At 55.0% G+C, this 21,946-nt stretch overlaps 3 protein-coding genes across 3 annotated transcripts in view; 2 read left to right on the forward strand and 1 right to left on the reverse strand.

Moving 5' to 3' along the window:
• ADAMTS7 (ADAM metallopeptidase with thrombospondin type 1 motif 7) overlaps nt 1-6,652 on the forward strand; it is a 31,296-nt gene extending 24,644 nt beyond the window's left edge. The window contains exons 25-27 of the mRNA XM_058033103.1: nt 473-619; nt 706-865; nt 6,486-6,652. Of these exons, the coding sequence (XP_057889086.1) occupies nt 473-619; nt 706-865; nt 6,486-6,652 (474 nt within the window). The remainder of the gene's footprint in view (nt 1-472; nt 620-705; nt 866-6,485) is intronic.
• Nucleotides 6,653-12,024: 5,372 nt separating this feature from the next.
• CIAO2A (cytosolic iron-sulfur assembly component 2A) lies at nt 12,025-14,600 on the reverse strand. Its single transcript, XM_058033383.1, has 5 exons — nt 14,460-14,600; nt 14,024-14,188; nt 13,455-13,504; nt 13,081-13,126; nt 12,025-12,452 (listed from the first exon to the last, which is right to left on the reverse strand). Exons 1-5 carry the CDS (start codon nt 14,581-14,583, stop codon nt 12,355-12,357), a joined length of 483 nt encoding a protein of 160 aa, XP_057889366.1. The 5' UTR covers nt 14,584-14,600; the 3' UTR covers nt 12,025-12,354.
• A 712-nt stretch (nt 14,601-15,312) lies between these two features.
• Nucleotides 15,313-21,946, forward strand: part of SPG11 (SPG11 vesicle trafficking associated, spatacsin) — a 29,577-nt gene continuing 22,943 nt past the window's right edge. The window contains exons 1-9 of the mRNA XM_058033104.1: nt 15,313-15,515; nt 16,532-16,716; nt 17,464-17,691; nt 18,209-18,395; nt 18,928-19,065; nt 19,747-20,204; nt 20,419-20,564; nt 21,187-21,304; nt 21,397-21,552. Of these exons, the coding sequence (XP_057889087.1) occupies nt 15,313-15,515; nt 16,532-16,716; nt 17,464-17,691; nt 18,209-18,395; nt 18,928-19,065; nt 19,747-20,204; nt 20,419-20,564; nt 21,187-21,304; nt 21,397-21,552 (1,819 nt within the window). The remainder of the gene's footprint in view (nt 15,516-16,531; nt 16,717-17,463; nt 17,692-18,208; nt 18,396-18,927; nt 19,066-19,746; nt 20,205-20,418; nt 20,565-21,186; nt 21,305-21,396; nt 21,553-21,946) is intronic.

The raw sequence follows: 21,946 nt of genomic DNA on the forward strand, positions 1-21,946 counted from the left end.
CACGTGGCTCCAAGCGCCAATGTCCCACTGGCCTGAGACACCGCCAGGGATCCAGGGGTACCCACAGCTGTGCTGGGAACTCCATCTCAGCTCTTTGCCACCCTCACAATTCCTGCCCAACATCCCATCCATCCCTGCCCAACATCCCATCCATCCCTGCCCAACATCCCATCCATCCCTGCCCAACATCCCATCCATCCCTGCCCAATCTCCCATCCATCCCTGCCCAACATCCCATCCATCCCTGCCCAATCTCCCATCCATCCCTGCCCAATCTCCCATCCATCCCTTCCCAATCTCCCATCCATCCCTGCCCTCTGGCACTGGGAGCCGTTCCCTGTGTCCTGTCCCTCCATGCCTTGTCCCCAGCCCCTCTCCAGCTGTCCTGGAGCCCCTCCAGGCCCTGCTGTGTGCAGCAGGGGCTCATGCCTGCCCTGCCCTGCCCTGCCCTGCCGTGCCGTGTGTCCCGCAGTGCTCGGAGCCGTGTGGTGGCGGGGAGCAGGCCCGGCTGGTGACGTGCCCGGAGCCGGGGCGCTGCGAGGAGAGCCTGAGGCCCAACAGCACCCGGCCCTGCAACAGCCAGCCCTGCACCACCTGGGTGGTGGGCTCCTGGGGACAGGTGAGCGGGGCTGAGCCCTCCCGGGGCACCTGCAGGGAATGGGCACCCTCTGGGGCTGTCCCAGGCTGAGCCCCGGGTCCCCACAGTGCTCAGCTCCCTGCGGAGGGGGCATCCAGCGGCGGCAGGTGAAGTGCATCGACACCAGGAGCGGCGTGGCCGAGGAGGACAGCAGCCTGTGTGACCACGAGCCGTGGCCAGAGAGCACCCAGAAGTGCAACCCCCAGGAGTGCGACAGCTCCGAGCCAGGTGAGCAGCACCAGGCTGGAGAATGGCGTGGGAGATCTGGGAGATGGAGGGAGCGGTTCCTACGTGGATTGTGTAAGGATGACCTGATGATTCAGTGGGAATGTTGTAACTGTCTGTAAATGTCCAGAGCATCTGTCCCTCGAGGGGCCAGCAGGGTTTTGTGAGCTGGGATGGGCTTGTTGGGGCCAGCAGTGTCACCCACCTCAGGGACACCCCAGGGACCCTGCGGGGTGAAAGGACCCATCCAGAGGCAACAGGGCATTCAGGGAAAGGAAGGCACAGGGAATACCCAGTGATGGAGCTCTCAGGAAGCTGTTCAGTGGTAAAGTCCCAGAACACAAGGCTTGTGAAACAGGCTGGGCCCAGCATGAGAAAATGGAATAAAGGAACCGTTTTCAGCATCTTCAGGTGTGTCTGAGCAGGTGCTCCAGGGAGCCAGCCCCTGTTTGTCCTTTACCTGCCCCAGCTGCAGCCACAATGCTTGGCCACACCACGGGCACTCACTTGGCTTCTTCTCCCTCTTCCACTCACAGAGATACATCCCAAGCACCAGACAGTTCCCTGGGAGACAGAAATCTGGGCACTGCAAGGGTTAACAGCACTTACAGAAAAGCAGTATAATGAGGGATTAGATGTCACTGATATCAGCATGTCAGTCACTTACCAGCTTTATCTCTTTAATGTGTCTGTGCAAAAGAAAAGCTCTTTGGCTGCCCAGAAGGTATTGTTGGGCCTCCAGGAGGTTTGCTGGCCAAAGGGAGGGCTGAGAGGTGGGGCAGGGGGCAGCAGGAGCTGCCTGGGGTGGAGGAGTGGGTCCATGGCTGCTCCACACATCCCTGAGGTCCCCTCTGGACACTCATTCCAGCCTTCCAGCTCTTTTTGTTTATCCCAACACCAATTCCAGAGCAGGCAGCGCTGGCTTTGGTTAGCTGGGATTTGGGCACTGGCACTGCTGGCCATCAGGAAGTTTTCAGCCATGAATCTGCTCCTTTTCTGGAGCATTTGCAGGGCCATGGGGCACTCCGGCGTTTAGGAAATGGTGAGTCAGCCCTGCTCAAGACACGATGTGCGGTTCCGGCTGTTTTGGTCAGGGGAAAATTTCCGTGCCAGGCTTGGTGATGAGAGCTGTGGAGCCAAGGCTGGACCAGAATAACCACTGAGATGTGTAGGAAGCACACAAATAAATGGTAAAAGCCTGGATCAAAAATGACATAAATGCTCTGGCTGCAGCCCAGGGCAGGAAACGCCTCTTGGAAATACAAACGTTTCCAGCCAAAGCATGAAGGGGAACAAAACTTTCACATGGCAGGAAATCCCAGATGTGTAAATGCACAGGCAAAGGATCCCAGAAAGACAGAAATGTAACTCCAGCCCTTTCCTGTGCTTTAGGGGATCTTTACTGCACAAATGGGCTCAGGCTGGAGCAATCTGTGTTTTTGTGAGGAGCACAAGGAGCCTCTCCCTCCCCTGCACAAGGTGCTCCAGTGCCAGCAGAACCAGGGCTGGCTCTGTGACTGCCCATGTCCTCACTGGACACGAAAGTGCCAATAACCCCAGCAGGGTTTAAATGTTCAAACCATTATCAGATGGATGTGGAGCAGAGATGGAGCAGATGAAGCACAAACATCTCACAGCAGTCGGCTCCTCAATTAAAGGAGGTCGGGATTAATTAGAACCAGAGTTCTGAGCTGTTGCCAGGTTATAAATTAATTGGAGATTCCAGCAAGGTTATTTTTGAATGTGGCTGTTGCCTTACAGCTGCAGCCAGCTGTGAGGGTGTCCTTAGATGGCTCCTGGGAGCTCCAGGGCCGTGGGCACCCCAGTGCCTCCGTGTGATGCTCCAGAGCCTGGGGATATTTATCTGGGAATTGTTTATGGTGTTATGGAAAGGAGCTGGGCCCAGGTCTGCGTGGGGGCCTGGAGAAGCCTGCAGCAGTTCATCCAGATTTAAACCAGATCAGATAGATTTAGAACAGAAAAGTGGGAATTGCTGTGCACTGAAGGAGGAATCAGGGTGAACTGGAGCTGGTCACTCAGCTGGTCCCTGCAGGGTGGTGGCTGTGCTGGGCACAGCAGCTCCTGGTGGTGGTGGTGGTGACACATCCCTGCCCCGGCCAGAGCAGGGCAGCCCTGGGTGCTCATCAGGTCATACCACGGAATTAGTCAGTTCTCGTGTGCCCATTTCTCCAGATCTGATACCAGGGAGGTCTCTGAGCTCCCCAAATCTGCCCAGGCAGGTGATGGGGCCAGTTCTTGGCTCCAGCAGCAAACACAGCTGCTCCACAGGTGTCTCAGCTTGGAATTCCAAGGGGATGAGGTGCGGGCTCCACTGGCTGGAGGACAAGTGTGTGTAAAGTGCTGTGTGTGTGTATCCAGGGGTGCAGCTCCTCTGGGAGCAGGATGGAGCCCAGCCCGTGTCCTGGGGGCCAAGGAGTGAGGGCTCTGCTCACACAGGGTCAGTCCCTGACACCATCTCTGTCCCACTGCTCCTGTTTGCTGCCTCCTTAGCCAGGGCTGGCTGCATTTCCATTAATTGCCAATTAAACGTGGTGCTCTGAGCGAGGAAATGAAATTGTCCGTGGCTCGGCAAGTCACAGAGTTCATCCACAAGGGATCCGTGTGGGAAATAATTGCAACAAATCCCAATTTTCCGAGTGGTGAGGCCAGGAGGTGCTGCTGAGTGAGGCATGGAGAGCAATTAATTAACTGCTAATTTACAGCAGGAGCCAGTGGGAAAGGGATGCTGCAGAAAGGACTCCCTGTTTTGATAAAATGTAGGAGAAAGATGTTTGCAGCAGGGCTGAAAGCTGTGGGGTTTGTGGGTTTCTCCCAGTTTTGCCAGCTGTGGCTGTGTCAGTGGGGATGCATCCCCTCCATCCCCTTCATCCCCTTCATCCCATCCATCCTCCCCGTCCCCTCCATCCCCTCATGCTGACCAGACACCCAGAGCAGGACCCTGGGATAATTTACTTGTTAAATTCAGCCCTGGCTCCGAGAGCGTCCCGAGGGCCAGGGGTCAGCAGCCTAATTCCCTGGATTTGCCAGCTCAGCTCCAAGCTCAACCTTTCCTTGTTTTCACAAAACCTGTTCCAGGAAGTTTGTTTTTCCCAGGAATAAAAGTAAAAGCTTAGGCCTGGCTGGCAGAAGCTTAAATGAAATTTAAAGCGACTTCCACGCCGACCTAAAAAAACAGCCCCCAAAAAAGTGGGGGTTTTCAGTCTCTAATGTGCTGACTTAGCCTGGATTTTTAAAGCCCTGCTTTAAGCTATTTCTTTAGCCTAAAATTTGGCACGGAATTATGGAATGTGTTTCCAAATGAAGTGTGAGCATTATATAAAAAATTGTTAATAGAAAGAAATAGCAGTAAAAGCATTCAATGAGAATTGGGTGGGTTCTGTAGGTCCCTCTCTGAAGAGCTGACAAATTAAGTGCTTATTGCAGCTTCCCTTGCCCAAGCCCAAATTCCAGGGAGGAATCACAAGCTCAGCCAAGATTTTCAGACCTGAGGCTGACCCTGCATGCATCCACGCTGAGACTGAGCAGGAGCTGGGAGAGTGATGGGAACTCAGCCCCTCAGTGACTCCCACTGGCTGCACGGAGTGCAGGGAGCGCTGGGAACGCTCTCAGGCCTGGGCTGGCACTGAGGGGTGTCCTGTGCAGGATGGTCCCTGTGTGTGCCTGCCAAGCTGGATATTTGATCATCCACGAGGTCGCTTGGCTTTGGAGCCCAGGCTCTGCTGGGGTCTCCTGTAGGGTCAGCAGAGCTGCAGCCAAGGGTGGTGGCTCTTCTCCCCATCCCCAAGCCCATCCCTGCTGTTCTGCGCAGTGAGCCCACCCTGGGTGGCTGAGGAGCTGTTCGGGGAGCAGTGACCCCTGGCAGGGTGGGCTCCGTGCTGCCTGGGCATGGGGCAGGCACGGGAATTTCCTGATGGGCCCAGGGTTTTCTGATGGGCCCAGGAATTTCCTGAGCCACTGGAGAGGGAGCAGCAAAGAGCTGAACCATCACCCCAGGCCTGGAAAGCAGTGTGAGCCTTCCCAGCTCTTTCCAGGGAAGGCAGCTTGGTTGTGATCCATAAATAACTTTCTAGGAAGCTGTGAGTGCTGAATGTCCTGAGGGGCTGGGCAGGCAGGGAATATCCAGCAGTGCCCAGGGCATTCCCACCCCTCCATGGGCATCCCCCAGCAGTGCCCAGGACATTCCCAGCCCTCCATGGGCATTCCCACCAGGGCAGAGCATCCCCCAGCAGTGCCCAGGGCATTCCCACCCCTCCATGGGCATCCCCCAGCAGTGCCCAGGGCATTCCCACCCCTCCATGCAGGGCTGGAGCAGCCCCCAGGCTGAGGTGTGCTGTGAAGCTGGGATCCCTCCACCCTGCTCTCTCAGCACTGCTGATCCAGCAGAGCAGTGATAAATCGCTTTTTGGGGGCACAGGGACACCCTGGCCGGGCACAAGGAGCTGCAGCTCGGGAGGCAGGGAGGAAATACCTCAGCTGAAACAGAAAATAAGTTTTAGAGCAGTGTAGTGATCTTCTCTCTGCTGGGCTGGGGGAGGGGGCTGTGGCTGAAATCCCAAAGCAGGGAGAAGTCTCCGCTCTGCATCTGCCGCATCCCTCGCTGCAGCTCCTCCCGTGGGAATGGGGCCAGCAGCCCTTCCCTCAGCACAGCCTTTGTTCCCAGAGGGGACAGGGAGAGGGCCAGTGGTCAGCCAGAGCTCCCCTGTGTCCTGAGAAAGAGAAGATCCCATTGCCCTGCCCCATTTCTGTCCCATGGCCCAGGGAGAAGCAACGGGGGGTTGGCCCCAGAGTGCATCAGCTCTGCCCTTTTGCAGAGGAAAGCTGTCATCTATTTTAGTTCCTTGTACGGGAGGTAACATTGGAATCACAGAATCTTAGATTTCAAGCTTAGGCTCAGTTTTGAGTTGGTGTAATTTATGTGAGTCTGACACCGCTGGGTGAGAAGCTGCGGGCTCAGCGAGTTGGGCCTTGCTCTGAGACAGAGAAGGAGGAAATCAAAAACTCCAACAAGGCAGCTCTGTATTCATATAAACCATGAGTACCTGGGGATGGGTCTGTGCTGCTGGACTGAGCCCAGTGGGGCCTGGGCTGCCCCTGGAGCAGCCGTTCCCTGAACAAAGCCCGTCCTCAGAGCAGCACCAGAGTTGTTTTAAGGGCTGCAGGACACCTGCAGGAAGCGAACCAGATGATGCAGGTCCTCAAAATAACCAAAACAATTCAAAGAAAAAAGGAATTCTGGCCTTTCCGCCACTCTGCTGGCACTGGGGGGGCTGGCAGGAGGTAACACTGGAGGGGTTTGTCCCCTGCACCTCAGCTCTGTGCCCTGGGCAGGTGCTCTGGAGCTGCTGGCAGCAGCACAGGCGTGCTTCCTGCTGGGGATGGCAGTGCCCAGGTGCTTTGGAGCTGCTGGGGATGGCAGTGCCCAGGTGCCCAGGTGCAGGTGGGCTCTGCCCTGTCCGTGTCTCCCCAGCCCTGCAGCTCCCACAGAGCCCGGGTCGGTGTGGGCTGGAGGGACACTAACGATGATCTCGTTCCCACAGCAGCCACCCGGTGCCCGCGGTGCCAGCGGCACTGACGCCCTCCCGTGCTGCTCTCTCCCCTCCAGGCGTCCCCTGCGAGCGCGACCGCCTGAGCTTCGCCTTCTGCCAGACGCTGCGGCTGCTGGGCCGGTGCCCGCTGCCCACGGTGCGCGCCCAGTGCTGCCGCAGCTGCCAGCCCGCCCTGCCAGCGCCCGGGCAGCAGCGCGGCCAGCAGCGCCTGGCCCGCAGGTGACAGCGCCGCGCCCACCAGGCTGGCACCGCCGCTCCGCGTGCCCGGCGTGCCCGGCGTGCCCGGCTCTCCGACTCTGCCACTCTCAAACGGTGCTCAAACCATCCCCGGGGCTGCTGCTGGGGCTGGGCACGTCCCGCTGCTCCCCACCCACACCCAGGGGATGCTGCCAGGGTCACCCTGCCCCAGCGTGCCAGCGGAGGGCAGGGGAAAGGGAACTGCAAGCAGCAATAATTTGGGGAGAACCTCTCAGAAATGCTCATGGTGCTATCATTTGACATTTGCGGCCTCTCGAAGGTGTTGGCTGGCCAGCACGAACCTTGATTTTTATTGTTATTTTTATATCTCTGAGGTGAGCATCCAGCATTCCACCGGCTCTGCCGACCCTTTGGGGTAGGGGTTTTTTATTTTAACTTTAAGGGACTTGAAGCTGGCAACCCACTCGTGTAATTTTCATTAAAATGTTTACCCACTGAAGCTAAATAGATTTAATTTAAGAAGTGGAGGCAGGGCAGAGGAGTAATGTTTCAGCTTCAGCTGGGGCTGTGCAGGGCTCTGTCTCCCCACTGCTGACTTCCTCTGCCAAAGCCATTGCTGTGTCCCTCTGGAGCAGAGGGCACCACCAGGGACACCGAGGTTTGGAGGCCACCAGGGCATTCCCTTGCATGATTTGGGCAGCAGAGGGAAGCTGCCCTGGCAGTGAGTGGCACATCCCCTCCCTCGTGGGCAGCCAAGTGCTCAGTCCCTGAATTTCTCTATGTGTAGCAGTGTAATGCTTGGTTAAGGTGTTTTTCTGTGGCCTTACGGGCTGAACCCTTTTTCCCTGCTTATCTAGATTCTCCTGTGTTAAGGTTAGCTGATTTTTAACTAGAATATCCAATTTACTCTGAGGCACAGCCCCTACTGCCCGCTCCCAGAGCGGTGTGGGAACAAATCCCTGCCTGTCTGGGGAGGGATTCCTGCCAGGTTGGTCTCTGGAGGAGGGCAGGAGCGTTTAGGTAGGAATTCCTTTCCCTATTACTCTTCAGGCTGTGGAGGGTGCCCAAACCTGGACACCTTGAAGGGCAATCCTCCCTGCATGGGCAGAGCCAGGCTGGAGCCCATCCCGTTTGGGCTGCAGAGCTCCAGGTGCAGCAGCACTCGGCCCGAATGCCTGTGTGTGGTTTGTATGTAAAACACAAGCCGTGACCTCACCATTTGTGCTTTATTCCGTTCCAAGGCGGTGTACAGTTTTTATGGTCCAAGAACCTGTGTCCAGTCCTGGTTTCCTTGTCCCCAGCACCATCTGTCCCACACCCTGTCACCCTCCCAGGATTGCAAAGGGACGACCCTTGTGCTGGGGTCTCGTGGCCACAGCTCACAAACTGTTAAATTAAACAGTTACTGAAGGAAGCAGGTGGGTTTCACATTTTCTCCTCCCCGTGGGGAATTCTGAAGGTTTTCAGCTAATTGGAGATGGTTCAGCACTGGCAGCAGGAAGGAAGGATCAGTTTGCATCTGAAAATCATTCACAGCTGCCCTTTGCAACTGGGATTTGTTGATTAAAACGTGAGCCGGGCTGATGGGGTAAATCATTCTGCAAATCAATTTATTTGTGGCACAGGACCTGGTGAGCCCCTCCTGCAGTGCCTCTCCATGTGCAGGGTCCCAGCTGCGGCTGAGGGCACGGGTAATCCCTCCTGTGGGACACCAGGCCGTTTTTAGCCACATAACAAGCACAGAAACTGCATTGTCAGTGACAATAAAACACATCTGGCTTAAATATCTGCGATATTTTCTTCCAGTGAGACACCTCCAGTGAGTGTCTGTGCAAGGAGGCTCTTCACAAGGGCTGGCGTGACAGGAGAAGGGGAATGGCTTCCCACTGACAGAGGGCAGGCTCGGATGGGATGTAGAAATGCCTTTTTTCTTCTTCTAAAGGCGCTTTTATTGTCTCAACACAAGCAGGATGTTATTCAGACAGAGCTGCTGCGGTGGGGCGAAAGGAGGAAAGGGCTCGTGGATCAAAAGATGTTTGGAATAGGATCGTGGAATGGTTTGGGTGAGAGGGGACCTGAAAGCCCATCCACTCCTGCCCTGTGGCAGGGGGAGGAACTGGGTGGGCTTTCAGGTCCCTTCCCACCCAAAGCCCTCCGTGCTTCCATGGTCTCCTGGAGGACTCTCTGAGAGACCTGTTGGCTTCAGACCAGGAGTCAGACCTTGGTGCCTGCCTTGGTCACCCCCAGCCGTTTCCACGCTGGAGCCAGGAAGGAAGAGGAGCTCGTTGGTGGGGAAGCAGCAGCAGCAGCAGCTGTGGAGGAGCCTGTTTGTGTCTCAGGCCCTCGGGAACGCTGCAAGCGCTTCCGCAGCCCCAGGAGCTGCTGGATGTCCTGACAGAGCACCTGTGCTCACAGCCCTCAGACCTCGCCTCTGTCCAGCCCAGGTGAGCTCACCTGGAGGGATTTAGCTCCCAGGGAGCCAGAGGGGTCACCAGCCCTTCACCATGGGCTGGGAGGGGCACAATCCCACCCTGAGCAGGCAAGGAGGCAGCGAAGCCAGAGGGGCCAGGAGCAGCTCAGCTCCCACCGGTGCTTTCTAGATAACAATAACAAATGGGTTTATTTCCTCTTGTTCTTAAAACCTCCTTGTGCCGCACAGAAAGGCTTCACGGGCCCAGCACAGAGGGGCGGCAAAGCCGGGACAGCAAGGGAAGGATTTGAAAGTGTCACTGGTTGGTGTTTTTGTTTGGATGTTATTGGCAGCTGATCCCGGAGGGAACAGCCCTCACCCAGCCACCCACCCCGGGGTGCTGCACCCCAGCCACAGCTCCGGCAGCTCACCCCGGGGCTGCCATTGCACAGGGACATTCCCGGGGGGAAGTAAAGCCCAGAAAAGGGCAGGAAGGGAGGGAAAGGAGCTGCCCCCTCCCCAGCTGGTGCCAGGGCACGCTGTGTTTGCTCACCCGGAGCAATCATTTGGTTGGGAAATTCAGTAAAGCTGTTCCACATGTGGGAGGGCAGGGCTGCCCCAACCCACAGCCCCCAGCCCGCTCCGAGGGAAGGCTCAGCCGGGTGTAAACATTTAGAAATACCCACGCGGTAAAAATAGCTCTGTCTGTACACGCGACTGCTCCGCTGCCGTCTGCGGTGAGTAAGTTACACCCCGAGTAAAGAGTGTGCAAACCCTAGCGCTCTGCGTGGCCATGGGACAGGGGAGCAGCCCCCGGCTCTCTTTCTCCTCCAGCCAGGAGCTCCGGGATGGAAACGGGATTTCAGCCCTGGAAAGGTGGCTGGGTCCCCGGGATGGCCCCGGAGCCGGGCTGGGTCCCCGGGATGGATCCCCGGGATGGATCCCCGGGCTGGGTCCCCGGGATTTATCCCCGGGATTGATCCCAGGCTGGGTCCCCGGGATGGATCCCTGGGCTGGGTCCCCGGGATTGATCCCCGGGCTGGATCCCCGGGATGTCCCCGGGCTGGATCCCCGGGCTGGGTCCCCGGGATTGATCCCCGGGCCGGGTCCCCGGCAGGCTCCTCCCGGCACTGCGGTGCCGTGGCTCGCTGGTGCCCTCTGCAGTTGTCCCTCCCTGCTATAAATGCACAGGATTCCTAATCCCAAGGAACGATTTTAGGACTTTTTGCTCCAGATGAGGGCGGTGGCCCGTGTGTGTCCTCCCGGCTTTGGAGGAACATCCCGAGTTCCTCCAGCACCCCAAATCCTGCCCGATGGGATCCCATGGAGCTGGCCCCGTCCCCTCCTCGGTGGCTCCCTGGCTGTTCCTCAGTGTCCCCAGAGGCCGATGGCAGCAAATGCCCAGCCCGGTGCGTGGGGCAGCAGCAGCAGGGAGGGACAGGGCTCCCCAGCCCAGTTGAACTGGAAACGCTGGGAAATGCAGCCGCTCCCGGGAGTCACCTCCCAGTGCCCCAGCAATGCTCCACTGCCCGAGGGACCGGGAACATCCCTGCTTCCAGGGGCCTGCGTTAGGGATCTGGCTCATTTTCCCAAATTGCTGCTCCAGAGAAGAACTTTCACCCTTTTGTGCCCCAGCACAAGGGCCCCAGGGCACTGCAGGAGCCAGGACAGCCACCCTAGGGCCACCAGAGCGTCCCATTCCCTGTCCCTGAGCTTTTGTCAGAGCTGGGGGTGCAGCTTGGGTGGTGGCACGGAGCCGTGCAGGGGCACACAGAGCCCCCAGGAGCCCACCCAGGACAGGAGCTGCTATCTCGTGGCCCCAGGACCCGCAGAACCTCCGTGCTGGCAGAGATATCTGCACTCTGAAAAGAAAATACCAACCCCCTGCTGGAGGTCAAAAGAAGGAGAGCAAATTCCAGGAAAGAAGGCAGCTCAGGCTCCTGGAGCATTTGGTCCATCCTGCAGGAATGACCTGCCTGGGCCCCTTCCCAGCCACGGAGTGGGACACAGGACGTGTCCCCTGTGCTGGCACATGAGGCACATCCATCCATGGGCTACAAAGCAGTTTGAAATTTAACTGAAATGTAATTGAAGCTAAATAACTGGAGTTGAGAAGTGTTTTTTCACACCTGCACGAACCTGTGGAAAAAAGGAGATTGTTCTCCTCCCCCTTTAATTAATTTTTTCAGCTGATTTGGCACTTGAGGGGAGGGGCCTTGCAGCGCCATGGAGCAGTTCAGTGGTTTGCCAAAGGGAACATTCCCTGTTTATAATGCTGAGTCCATTCCATGCTTCCATGCCCTCAGGGAAGCTTGTGGGGTTTATTAAAATGGCCAGAAATTCCCACAGATGTTTGCTCCGTGCCCCAAGGATCTCTCCCCGTGGAACAGCCACAACCCAGGGAGCAGCAGCTCCCCAAATCCCTCAGGAGCCACAGCAGCAGATCCTGGACACCTGCCCTGGAGGAGGAGCAGGAGGGAACTGCCTGAGTCCCAGGGAAAGGTAAATCCATAAATCCATGCTCAGATCCATGCTGGGAATGGCCCCAGTGGGAAAGGTGGGCAGCTGGAAATGCTGTGGGTGCTCCAGGTGAGGGTGCAGTGACAGGAGCAGGACAGTGGCAGCCAGCAGGAGGGGCTGGGGGATGCTGCCACCTCCCACACTGCAGGAAAGTCAGAAGGAACAGCAGGATCAAGTTCTAATCCACAGGGAAACTTCACCCTCCGGGTGGTTATGAAGCAAAGCTTCCAGAATCAGAAGTGTGTGACACTAACAGGAAAAAAAGCGCAAGGATTTGGCAGGAATTGTGCCCCAGTAAAAATCTCCTTGTTCTAGTCCAGTCCCTCAGCTCCAAATTCTTTTGAATTAATTTCAGCTTTAATGTTTATCAACACTGAAATGTTGAATGAAATTAATTTCTGGAATAGAAATCTAAACTTGATCCTTAAGAAAAAACCAAAACAAATTCAGGACCCAGAAAGCAACGCTTCAGTACAAGAATCTGTTTTATTTTTACAGTGCAGTGATTGAAACAATGTAGAAATTCAACTTGCAAAACTGAATTTGTATCACAACGCCTCTCAGAAGGCAATGCAGATGTGTTGCTTCGAATCACAAAATATTCCTCTGGACACCAAAAATTACAAACTCCCAGCACTATACACCGGGCTTCCTTTAGAGACTGATTCCTCTTAATTTAAATCTATCTTATAAACAATTTCTCTTTTAAAAAGAACACATGGAAGATAAAAACAACTCCAGTGTAAAGCCCGGGGCGTTGCTGCATTGATCAGCTCGGGCTCAGCAGGGCTGTGTCCCTAGTCGGGCTCGGTGACGCACTGCTCCACGATCTCGCGCAGGTTCGGGTTCTCCATGGCTGCTGCCACCCTCTCCTTGTCGTTGATCTGCTTGTTGACTGCAAAACACAGCACAGGGCTCAGCAGGAAAGGGCATTTTGAGGGGCATCGCTGGGAAATGGGGAACCGGGCAGAGACAAGAGCAGTCACCACAAGGCAACCATGGGAAATCATAATTCCTGTCACTTTTCCAGCTCGGGAAAAGGCTGTGAGGTGTTCCAGTGGCGTGTCCCAAACCCAAGAGTGAAATTCAGGGTAAATGAGTGGGCCAGGTTGAGTGTGCAGCTCTTTAACCACAATATCCCATTTCTGGCAGGCACTGAATGCTCTGGGCACTGCTGGGCTCTGGCTGGGCAGAACACCCAGGTCATGCCAGCTTTCCTGCAAAACCTGCCCTAGAAACCTCCAGATTTGGTGTGGGGAGCTCAGGACAGTGGGGCCAAGAGCTGAGGCAGCTCCTCATGTCAATTACTCAATTTTTGTTACAAATACCTGCCCAAACTGGGGGGTTTTGTTATAAATCCAAAGCAGCAGCCAGCAGGTGGTCACAGGGCCACCACAGCCCTGGGCACACCTTGATGCCACTGGGTGTGCAGGCTCTGACAGGGGGTTAGTTCCTGGGGAGGCAGGGCAGCACAGGACAGGGCACAAGAGGCTGAAGCAGCAGCATGCACAGGCTCTACTCACTGTCCTCCTCCGTGGAATGTGTGCCCTCAGAAATGTAGATTTCCAGCTGCAGGAGAGATCAGCAGTGTTAGGGGCAGCACAGCAGTGGGACACTTCCCTCCTGGCAGGAAAACCCCGTCCCCACTCACACAGGGCTGTCACCCTGCTGCCCCAGGAGGGGACAGCTGCCAGGAGCTCCCTTTGCAGTGCTCAGCTGGGAGCCTGGAGCAGCTACAAAACCAGAACCACCACCCAAAAACCAACTGCAGCCATCCTCAGGTAATTACTGTGTTCTTTACATTATTGGGGTCAAGTCTCTAAAGGTCTGTGTTTAATTTAGGGAGGCTGCCATTCATTGATGGAATTTAACACGGGCTTCAAACCAGGCACTTTACCTTGTGTCTAAAAGGCAAACATCTCTGAAGTTTTATTCTTAAACAAAGGCCTGTTCAAAGAGAACACAAAAGAGATTTTCCTGTAAAATTGAAGGTCTGAGGAGCATTTTCAGAGAATCCACGTTTAATAACCAGTGTAACTAACAGTGTCCTTTTGTACTTTGAGCAGCACAAGCCACAGAGGGAAAGGGGACGAGCAGAAAGTTGTATTTTTTTTTCTTTTTAAAAGTTGAAGAGTTGACAAACTCAATTAATAACATTACTGAAGTAACTTGGAGAATACACAGAAGGAATCCCGTATCACTTCTCAGCAGAGGTTTGAGAGATTCTCTTTGAAGAGATTCCCTAACATGACACAAACACATGGGAGTCCCCATTTCTCTGGATTTGGGGTTTTTTCGCTCGGTTTGGTTTTTGGTTTGGTTGCACTGGTGTTGGGCTCTTAAGTTGCAATTCCTGATCAAACCAACACAGGCAGGCAAGACTGAATCTGCACTGGGACCGGTGGCATGCAGACAGCCCCCAAGGACCCCGAGCTCTTGGTTTGTGATCTCATTAAGGGATCTCACCGATGAGAGTGGCCAAGGAGCAATGAGGTACTGTTGGTGTAAACCTGATGATGACCAGATATTCATCCTCCCCTATCTCCTGCACTTCCACGCAGTTTTCCGTCACCACTTCCAGTTCTTCCAAAGTGTTTGGCTTCTCCGGGTCCCGGATAGTCCGGATTATATCTGAGACAAGGGGCACAGTAAGGAATCTTCCCTGGGATTCAAACGAGGGATTTCCACGAGCACCCCTTCCAGCACTGCTGATGCTGCACTCTTTGGCAGCCACAAGCGATCCCAAAGAGCCAAGCGGGCCCCTTCTCCCTGCCCAGCCCCTCGGGGCCCCGTCAGCGCTCCGAGCCCCTCAGGACCCCGCGCGTTCCCCCTCAGCCCCCCAAGGGCAAACCGGCACCGTTCCCGGGGCTCCCCCGCGGCCCCCGCGCCCCCCGGCAGTCACCGTAGACCTCGATGGCCCTGTCGTGCTCCATGGTGCGGCTCGGGGGCGCATGGCGGGCGCTACTGGCGGGGCTCCGCCACACCCGGCCCAGCGCCTGCCACAGCAGCGCCAGCGCCAGCGCCATGGCCGCGCTCCGCCATCGGCCCGCGGGCCGCCGCGCTTCCGCCTGGGCGGGGCGGCGCCGGCCAATGGCAGCCGGGGGCGGGGCCGGGGCCGGCCAATGGGCGGGGAGCTACCGGGAACGACGCCCATGGGGGCGTGGCCTCGCGTCCGGGGTGGGGCCACAGGGAGCTCTCGGGACACGGAGAGAGCCCGGGACAGCGAGTGGGGACACGGAGGGACCCCGGGACACGGAGAAGGGACCCGGGACACAGAGTGGGGACACAAAGGGACCATCCCGCGACACGGAGTGACCCCCGGATAGCTCCGGGACACAGAGTGGGGACACAAAGGGACCATCCCGCGACACGGAGTGACCCCCGGATAGCTCCGGGACACAGAGTGGGGGCACAAAAGGACCCCTCGGGACACAGAGAGACAGCTCCGGGACATAGAGGGACCCCCGAGACAGCCGGTGCCGCAGAGTGGGGACACAGAAATGCTATGGGGATCCATCTGCAACAGATATCAGAGAAAAGACACAGAGAATTCTACTTAAAGATAAAGAAAACTCCGCTGAAGTTGCCGGTCGGGGAAAACTGCAGCTCCCAGCGCGCATTGCTGCGCCGCGCTGCCTGCTGGGGGCTGTAGTCGGGCCCGGCCGTGCCCAGCTGACCGGAACGAGGGGCGGCCCCGCGGGGATGGCGGCGGCTCGGGCCGGGCGCGTCGGGCGGCGCTGAGGCCGGGCCGGAGGATGGCGGCGGCCGGGCCCCCGGCGGAGCTGCGAGTGCTGCTGGTACCCCGCTCGGAGCAGCCGCGGGGCGCGGCGCGGGTGCGGCTGAGCAGGGCCCGGCACGCCCTGGGCACCGTGCTGCTGGCCGGCGGCATCCGCCTGGAGTCACTGGGGGCCGGCGGGAGCGGGCAGCGGGGCAGCGTGCTGCCGGGAGCCTGGGCTGAGTGAGTACCGGGAGCCTGGGCTGAGTGAGTGCGGACCGGGGCGGCGGGACCGCAACGGGAGCGCTCCCGGAGCCGCGGCGGGGCCGGGTGGTTTCTGTCTGTCCGTCCGGCCGGGTGGTGTCTGTCCGTCCGGCCGGGTGGTGTCTGTCCGTCCGGCCGGGTGTGCTCGCGGCAGCTGATCCCAGAGCAAACAAGAAGGGTTTGTCTGTCTGTCTGTCTGTCGCGCTGTTGCTTCACGCCCCAGTGCCTCCCCCGCAGCCCGGGGCCAGCCCGGGTGACACTCGGCGGTCACATGGTGGCTTTAGCACATGGTGGCTTTAACGCGTGGTGGCTCCAGCATCTGCTTCGGCAGCCTCGGTGCCGAGCCGAAAGCACGCCTTAGTTCTGAGCATCTGCGGTGTCCGGCAGCAGCAGCCGGACGTGCTGTGTCGCACAGAATCCCCAGCTGTCTCGGCTGTAAGGGACATTAAACCCCACCCAGCGCCACCCCGGCCGTGGCAGGGACACCGCCCCTGTCCCACGCTGCTGCCAGCCCCAGTGCCCAGCCTGGCCTGTGTGTCAGTGCTGTCACAGGGCTCTGCTCTCTGGTTTGCCCTGCCCCGTGCTGAGCTGGTCACTCTGTCCCCTCCCATCACCACGGAGCCGGTGTGACACACCTCGAGGGGTTCTCAGCCCAAAAACCAGGGAAAGGTCTGGAATGGACAGTGTGTTCTGCTCTCCCTTGTGCTGGTGCTCTCCTGAGGCAGAGCATCCCTGTGTCCTGGCTGGAGTGGAGAATGCAGAGGGTGGAACCCCTTCATCCTGGAGAGGAGGAGGAGGAGGAAGAGGAGCTGGGCTTCCTCAGGCTCTGTCCTGCCAGGGATGAAGCAGCTCAGTGCTGGGGGTCCAGGGGGGCAGCAGGGCTTTCAGTGATGGAGTGAAGGTGGTGTCCCCAGTCAGTGCACACCCAGAATGGTCAGCCTGGGAAATGGGGACAGGGAATAAAGCCATAACCTCCCTGAATGTTTCACCTTCAGCTTCCTGTGGGACAGCTCGGAAGATGATGGTTCCCAGTCCAATACGACAAAGCTCCTGGCTCTTGCTCAAAGCCATGACCTGTTTGTCTATGAGTTCAACGTGGAAGATGGAAAACACAACCCCAATTCCCTGCACAGCTGTGAGGCAGAGACGCTGAAAAAGCTCCTTGAAGATAAAAACATCAGTGAGTAAATTGCAATGTGTGGCATGTGTGAAATACTGCAGCTCTGGTTCTGCTTCTCCTGGTGGGATGGAGCACCAGGGAATTTCAGGTACCTCCCCACTGCTCCAATGGGATCAGCAGGATTCACGGGCTTGAAAAATAATGGGGACATTTCTGTGTTCAAAGGTGACATTGTCAGAAGGAATTAAACTCTTGTAGGATCGTGTTTGAGTGATACGTAGTTAAAAATGAATTTTAATAAGATATATGCGACCCTGCTCTCTCAACTTTTAACTTTAGTTAAAAAATTGGGACTAATGGGAAGAAAAGGGAGACAAGGCTCATCAATCACCCTGCAAAGACTAATTAAACATTTAACCTTGTATTTTATGATTAGCAAACATAGTGTGCAGTTAGAATGAGCCTTTGGTATTTTACATGTTCCTAAACAGTCTCCCTTCCTAAAATATTTTATTTCCAAAGTTTGTAGCTTTTCTTCTCAGTGCTGACTGAAATCCTATTTTGTGTTGATTTTTTAAATGTTCTTCACAGTATTGTCCACTGAATTAGCCACATAAAAATTTTTGGGAAATGGTTGTAGAATTAGTGCCCCTGGCACAGAAAATGAGATTTCAAACCAACCACCTCAACTTCTGCTAGGATGGGAACTGGGGCAATGAATTTGAGCTGTCATTTTCTTGGGATTCCTTTACAAATCAAAAGTCTGTCTGGATGTAATCTGAAATTTAAATATCTTTAAATTTACAGGTCTGCCTTCAATTTCTTCTGTGAAGATTCTGTCTTTTGGAAACAACAAGTGCAAACTTCTGCTGAACCGGTTTCTCCTTGTGCACCTGGCCTTTCCTGGGGAAGGCTCACCCCCAGAGCCCTGTGGCTGCTTCCCCCTGGCCCTGCCTGCAGGAGCCGTGGGGAGGATTGCAGACTCCCACTTCTGCAGGGGGATCCTGTTCCTGTTGGACACTGCTGGCTGGATTTGTATCCTTTGCAGGAGAGATCAGGGAGGATCATCTGGAGGGGCAAAGTTGCTTTTCTCTGCTCTCAGGGCTGAGCAGAAATTTCTTTACAGGCATTTAAGTGGCGCCTGCAGAGAAGGTTGTGCAGCCAAATCCTGGTTGTTGTAGAGAAGTGCCACAGCTGTGTGTGCAGGGTTCCCCACTGCATATCTGGATTTATGGGTTTCATTAAGGGGTTTGACTCATGGGTCTGTGTGTAACAGGCTGACTTCTGCTGTCACCTCATGGCTGAATTAAAGCAGAAATGATCTGCAGGCTCGCAGGGAGCCTGGTGTTGGGATGAGCAGGGGCTCAGGCCCGTCAGCTCCACCAGCTGCTGGCATTGACCTGTCCCTGCTCATCTCCTCTGGCACACGAGAGCACAGGGAAGCCAGCTTGCCTTTCCCTGCTCCTGGAGCCCCAACTCAGCGCCTTGCCCTGCTGTGTCACTGCTCTGTTGTTCCCTCCAGGCCTGGCCTTTTCCTTGATGCTGTTTGCAGACATATTTGACTGCTGTGATGGTGCCAGCCTGGGGAAGGTGGGTGTAGCCCTGGGGGCTGGGCAGGGGGCGGGCCCAGCCCCTGTGTCCTCCCTGGCTGCCCTGGCAGTGTCCCCTGACCTCAGCACGGCCGTGGTGACCGACAGCTGCCACCGGGCCCTGGCTGTGCAGCTCAACACCTACTTCAGGTACAGCTTTGGGCTCTGGGCTCCCTGAGCCTCCCAGCTCCTGAATTCTGGGCCTGTCCTCACCGCGGTGCTGCCAGCTTTTCACTCTGACTTCTGTGCTAGAGCAGAAATTCCCTCTTTGTTTAAATATTGTCCTTGCATTGCTTGCTTTAATTTATTCTCTGTCACAAAGGAAGCTGTGTCTGTAACATCTCTTTATTTTAATCTGTCTGTTAACAAGCGGATAAATAGTCTTGCCCTTCATGTTGTTTCCAGGAAGATGAGGTGCTCTCAGTGCCAGGGGTATTTAGAAATACTGTAGGATGTGGAATTATCAAACTGTGCTGGTACAGCTGTACTGATTTAGCTTGATGAATTAGGGCCAGCTGGTAATTAAGAGGTAGAATCCACCTCACAGGAAAGAGCATCAGGTTTTGATGGCTCACCTGTTACCCTGAGAGAAAACTGCACCCAGAGCTGCTGGAGGAGTTAAACATGAAAAAAACATCTCAAATCATGAGCAAGGTGAAATTTCATGTTTATTTCTTTACAGACAGTTCCCTGAACATTTGTTCTGTAAGAGAGATCCTGAAAGTCTGCCAGTGAAGCCTGCAGAGGGGCTGGATGAGGATGAGCTGGCCAGTTCTGAGCACAGCATGGAGCTCCTGCCGCTGCCCTTCCGCACAGACAGGTACAGGGGGAAGAGCTCCTGGCACAGGCTGGCCTTTGCCTCCTTTGCATCACTGGTAATAAACTGCTGGGCTGTGTTTTCCCTTGTAGTTGGGACAGGTAAAATCAGCCATTCTGCTGTAAATGTTTTGAATTTGGGGTGGACCAAGACAGCTTTAGGTGTGGCATTGGACAGCTTCCAAACAGGAATTGCTGCTTGGGGGGTTACCTGTGAGTCTTAGAGCATTGCTACTAATAAAGCATGTCAGTTATAGCTTGGTGTATAGATGAGAAAGGTTCAGTTCTGGAGTTAATTCTGTTAGATGGTTGTTTAATTAATAACTATTTGTTATCAATTAAAATGTAGTAGAACATTTATATATAACTATCTATAACTATAATCTATATATAACTATCTATAACTGCCTGTTCTGCTATTTTTTACTTGGCATTTTCTGTGAGGAAAAGAAAACTTTTCACTAAAAATGCTGGACATGGACGTTTTCAGCTGATCCTGCTGTGGTCACTCAGCTTGGCTGCAGGTGGTATCTAAATACAAATAAAGAGGCTGTGCTAAGGTTAAAATGCAGGATGCTGGATGGATTTTATGAGGTCTAAGTGCATTTTGTCTAACTGAGAAAGCTTTGCCTGCCTTGTTGCTGGGGTAATACCTGGTGTCAAGGTGACTCTGTCCCCTTGGCAGGTCCTGGAAAGCACACCTGTCCTCACTGTGGGACAGAGTCAGGAGGAGAAGAACACCAGGCTCTGCACATTTGGTGAACGACCTGAATTTGCCTTGGTATCAGTTTTTGACCCATCTGGAAGATCACGATCCTGAAGTTTGTGAGGATCCAGAGAGGATGGTGGCCTTTGTCCCCCGGGCTGTCACTTGGGCAGCTTCCCCAGCCCTCCAAGGGCAGCCTGGGGGTGCAGGACAGCAGCGGGCACAAATCCCCGTGGGAGCAGCCCAGGACAGGGTGAAACTGGAGTGCAAGCTGGTGACTGGAGCCAAGGCAGTGTTTGTGGTGCAGGCACAGGACACGGGGCTGTCTGTGGCGCTCTGGGATTTTGAGTCCCAGCAGGTGACGTGTTCCTGCTTTGGCAGGAGCAGTGCCTATGTGGAGTGCAGTGCAGAGCTGCCACTGTGTCTGCTGCTGACAGGTGAGGGCCCATAAACTGTTCTGAGAGCTGCTTTGGGGGTTTTAGTGGTTTACCTGGCTGCTGGTGGGTGACTTCCATTGCATTCCTGCTTGGGGAAATCCAAAGGGAGCTGCTGCAGCCTTGCCTTGCTCTTCTGGAAGCAGCGGTGGGTAGAAATGCTGCTGCCAGAAAGGGGCTGCTCTGTCTTTAATAATGCCTTGGCTGTGTCCTTCAGAGCGTGGTCTGTCCCTGGTGCTGTTTGGGGTCACTCAGGAGGAGTTCCTGACCAGGCTGATGATGTTTGGCAGTGCTGGGGTTGTGGATTCCCTGTGCCACCTCAATGGCTGGGAGAGGTGCTCCATTCCCATCCATGCCCTCGAGGTGAGGAAAGCTGCCTGTCGTTTGCAAGCTGTCCTGCAAATAACAAATCCTGTATTTCAAACATTGAATGCTGTTTAGCGATGCCAGTGTGGGTTTAGACACAATTAAAAGTGTGCCTCAAACCTAGGGGCAAAAGAAAGTGGTTTAGTTATTGAATAAACAGCAAAACCCCAAGCAGATGAGTAACCCAAAGGAAGAAGTACAGCAGCAAAGTGAATGCACATTAATAAAATAAAAGAGAACAAAGCAGTGCTCAAAATTCCCTCTTAATTGGACTCAAAAGCAATTTTGCCAGCAGTTTTTGTCCCCTTGCAAAATGTTAAATATGAAAAGAAATCCTTGGATCTAGATTTCTGTGTTTATTGTGCTGTTCTTATAAAATTGCTGTAAGCTTATTCAGCATCCTGATTCTCATAGTATTTACTTCATACTGCTGCAATAACATTTTGTGTGTGGAGATGCAGGGCAGGGCTGGAGCAGAGGCTCTGTGCAGGTCCCCTTGTTACTGCAGGCTGCACACAGAGTTTAAATCCCCTCTGGTTTCCGTGTCACTGAGGCTGAAGTAAGTGCATGGTGTATGGCTGTAAATCCATGCTTAATTGTTGTGTTTGTGTGTGTCCAGGCAGGTTTGGAGAATCGCCAGCTGGACACAGTGGACTTGTTTTTGAAAAGCAAAGAAAGTGTTTTCAGTCTGTCTGCAGCCTGCCCTGGGGCTGCTGCCTCGCAGTCCTACCTGAGAAGTGAGTGAGGAACCTCAGGGGTTCATTTCATCCCTCTGTCCATGGCTCAGTGCAGGATGCTGATGTGTGAGCTGTTTCTGGAACCATTGCAGGTCTGGAGGAGCTCAGGCCAGCTCTGAACTTGCTCTGCTCAGCAATCCAAGACAATGATATGGAGCCCCACAGCAAACCCTTCTCTGAGCAGCTCCTGAACCTCGCCCTGGCTTTCCTCACCAAGCAGCTGGAGGAAATCTTTGTGCACACAGAGGGTAAGAGCACTCCTGCTGGGTCATACCTAGTCGTGTGTCATCATTTAAGTAAGTAAGAACTGCTAATTCTTTTAATTAAAAGCTTGAATTTGCTTGAGATTAACATAAAGATACTAGAATTGAGTGAAAGATGTTCATTGCTCTGTTTTAGACTGGACTTACCTAATGAATAATTGGTGGGATTAATAGAAAATTTCAGTTCTCCTTTACTGGTCCCTGGGCAGGAAAACCCCTCAGTGAGGGCAGGGAGCTCTGTGGGGCTGGGGCTGTGTCCTGACAGGGTGCTGGGCTGTCACTGCCTGCACAGGGGACAGAGTTATGTGCTCTTCCCTCTGAGGGGTGTCTGTCTATTAATCATAACCAGCACATTTGTTAATTCAGCATTGCTGAGCAT

The sequence above is a fragment of the Melospiza georgiana genome, chromosome 13 (genome assembly GCF_028018845.1).
Source record: "Melospiza georgiana isolate bMelGeo1 chromosome 13, bMelGeo1.pri, whole genome shotgun sequence".
In the NCBI taxonomy this organism is placed as follows: domain Eukaryota; kingdom Metazoa; phylum Chordata; class Aves; order Passeriformes; family Passerellidae; genus Melospiza; species Melospiza georgiana.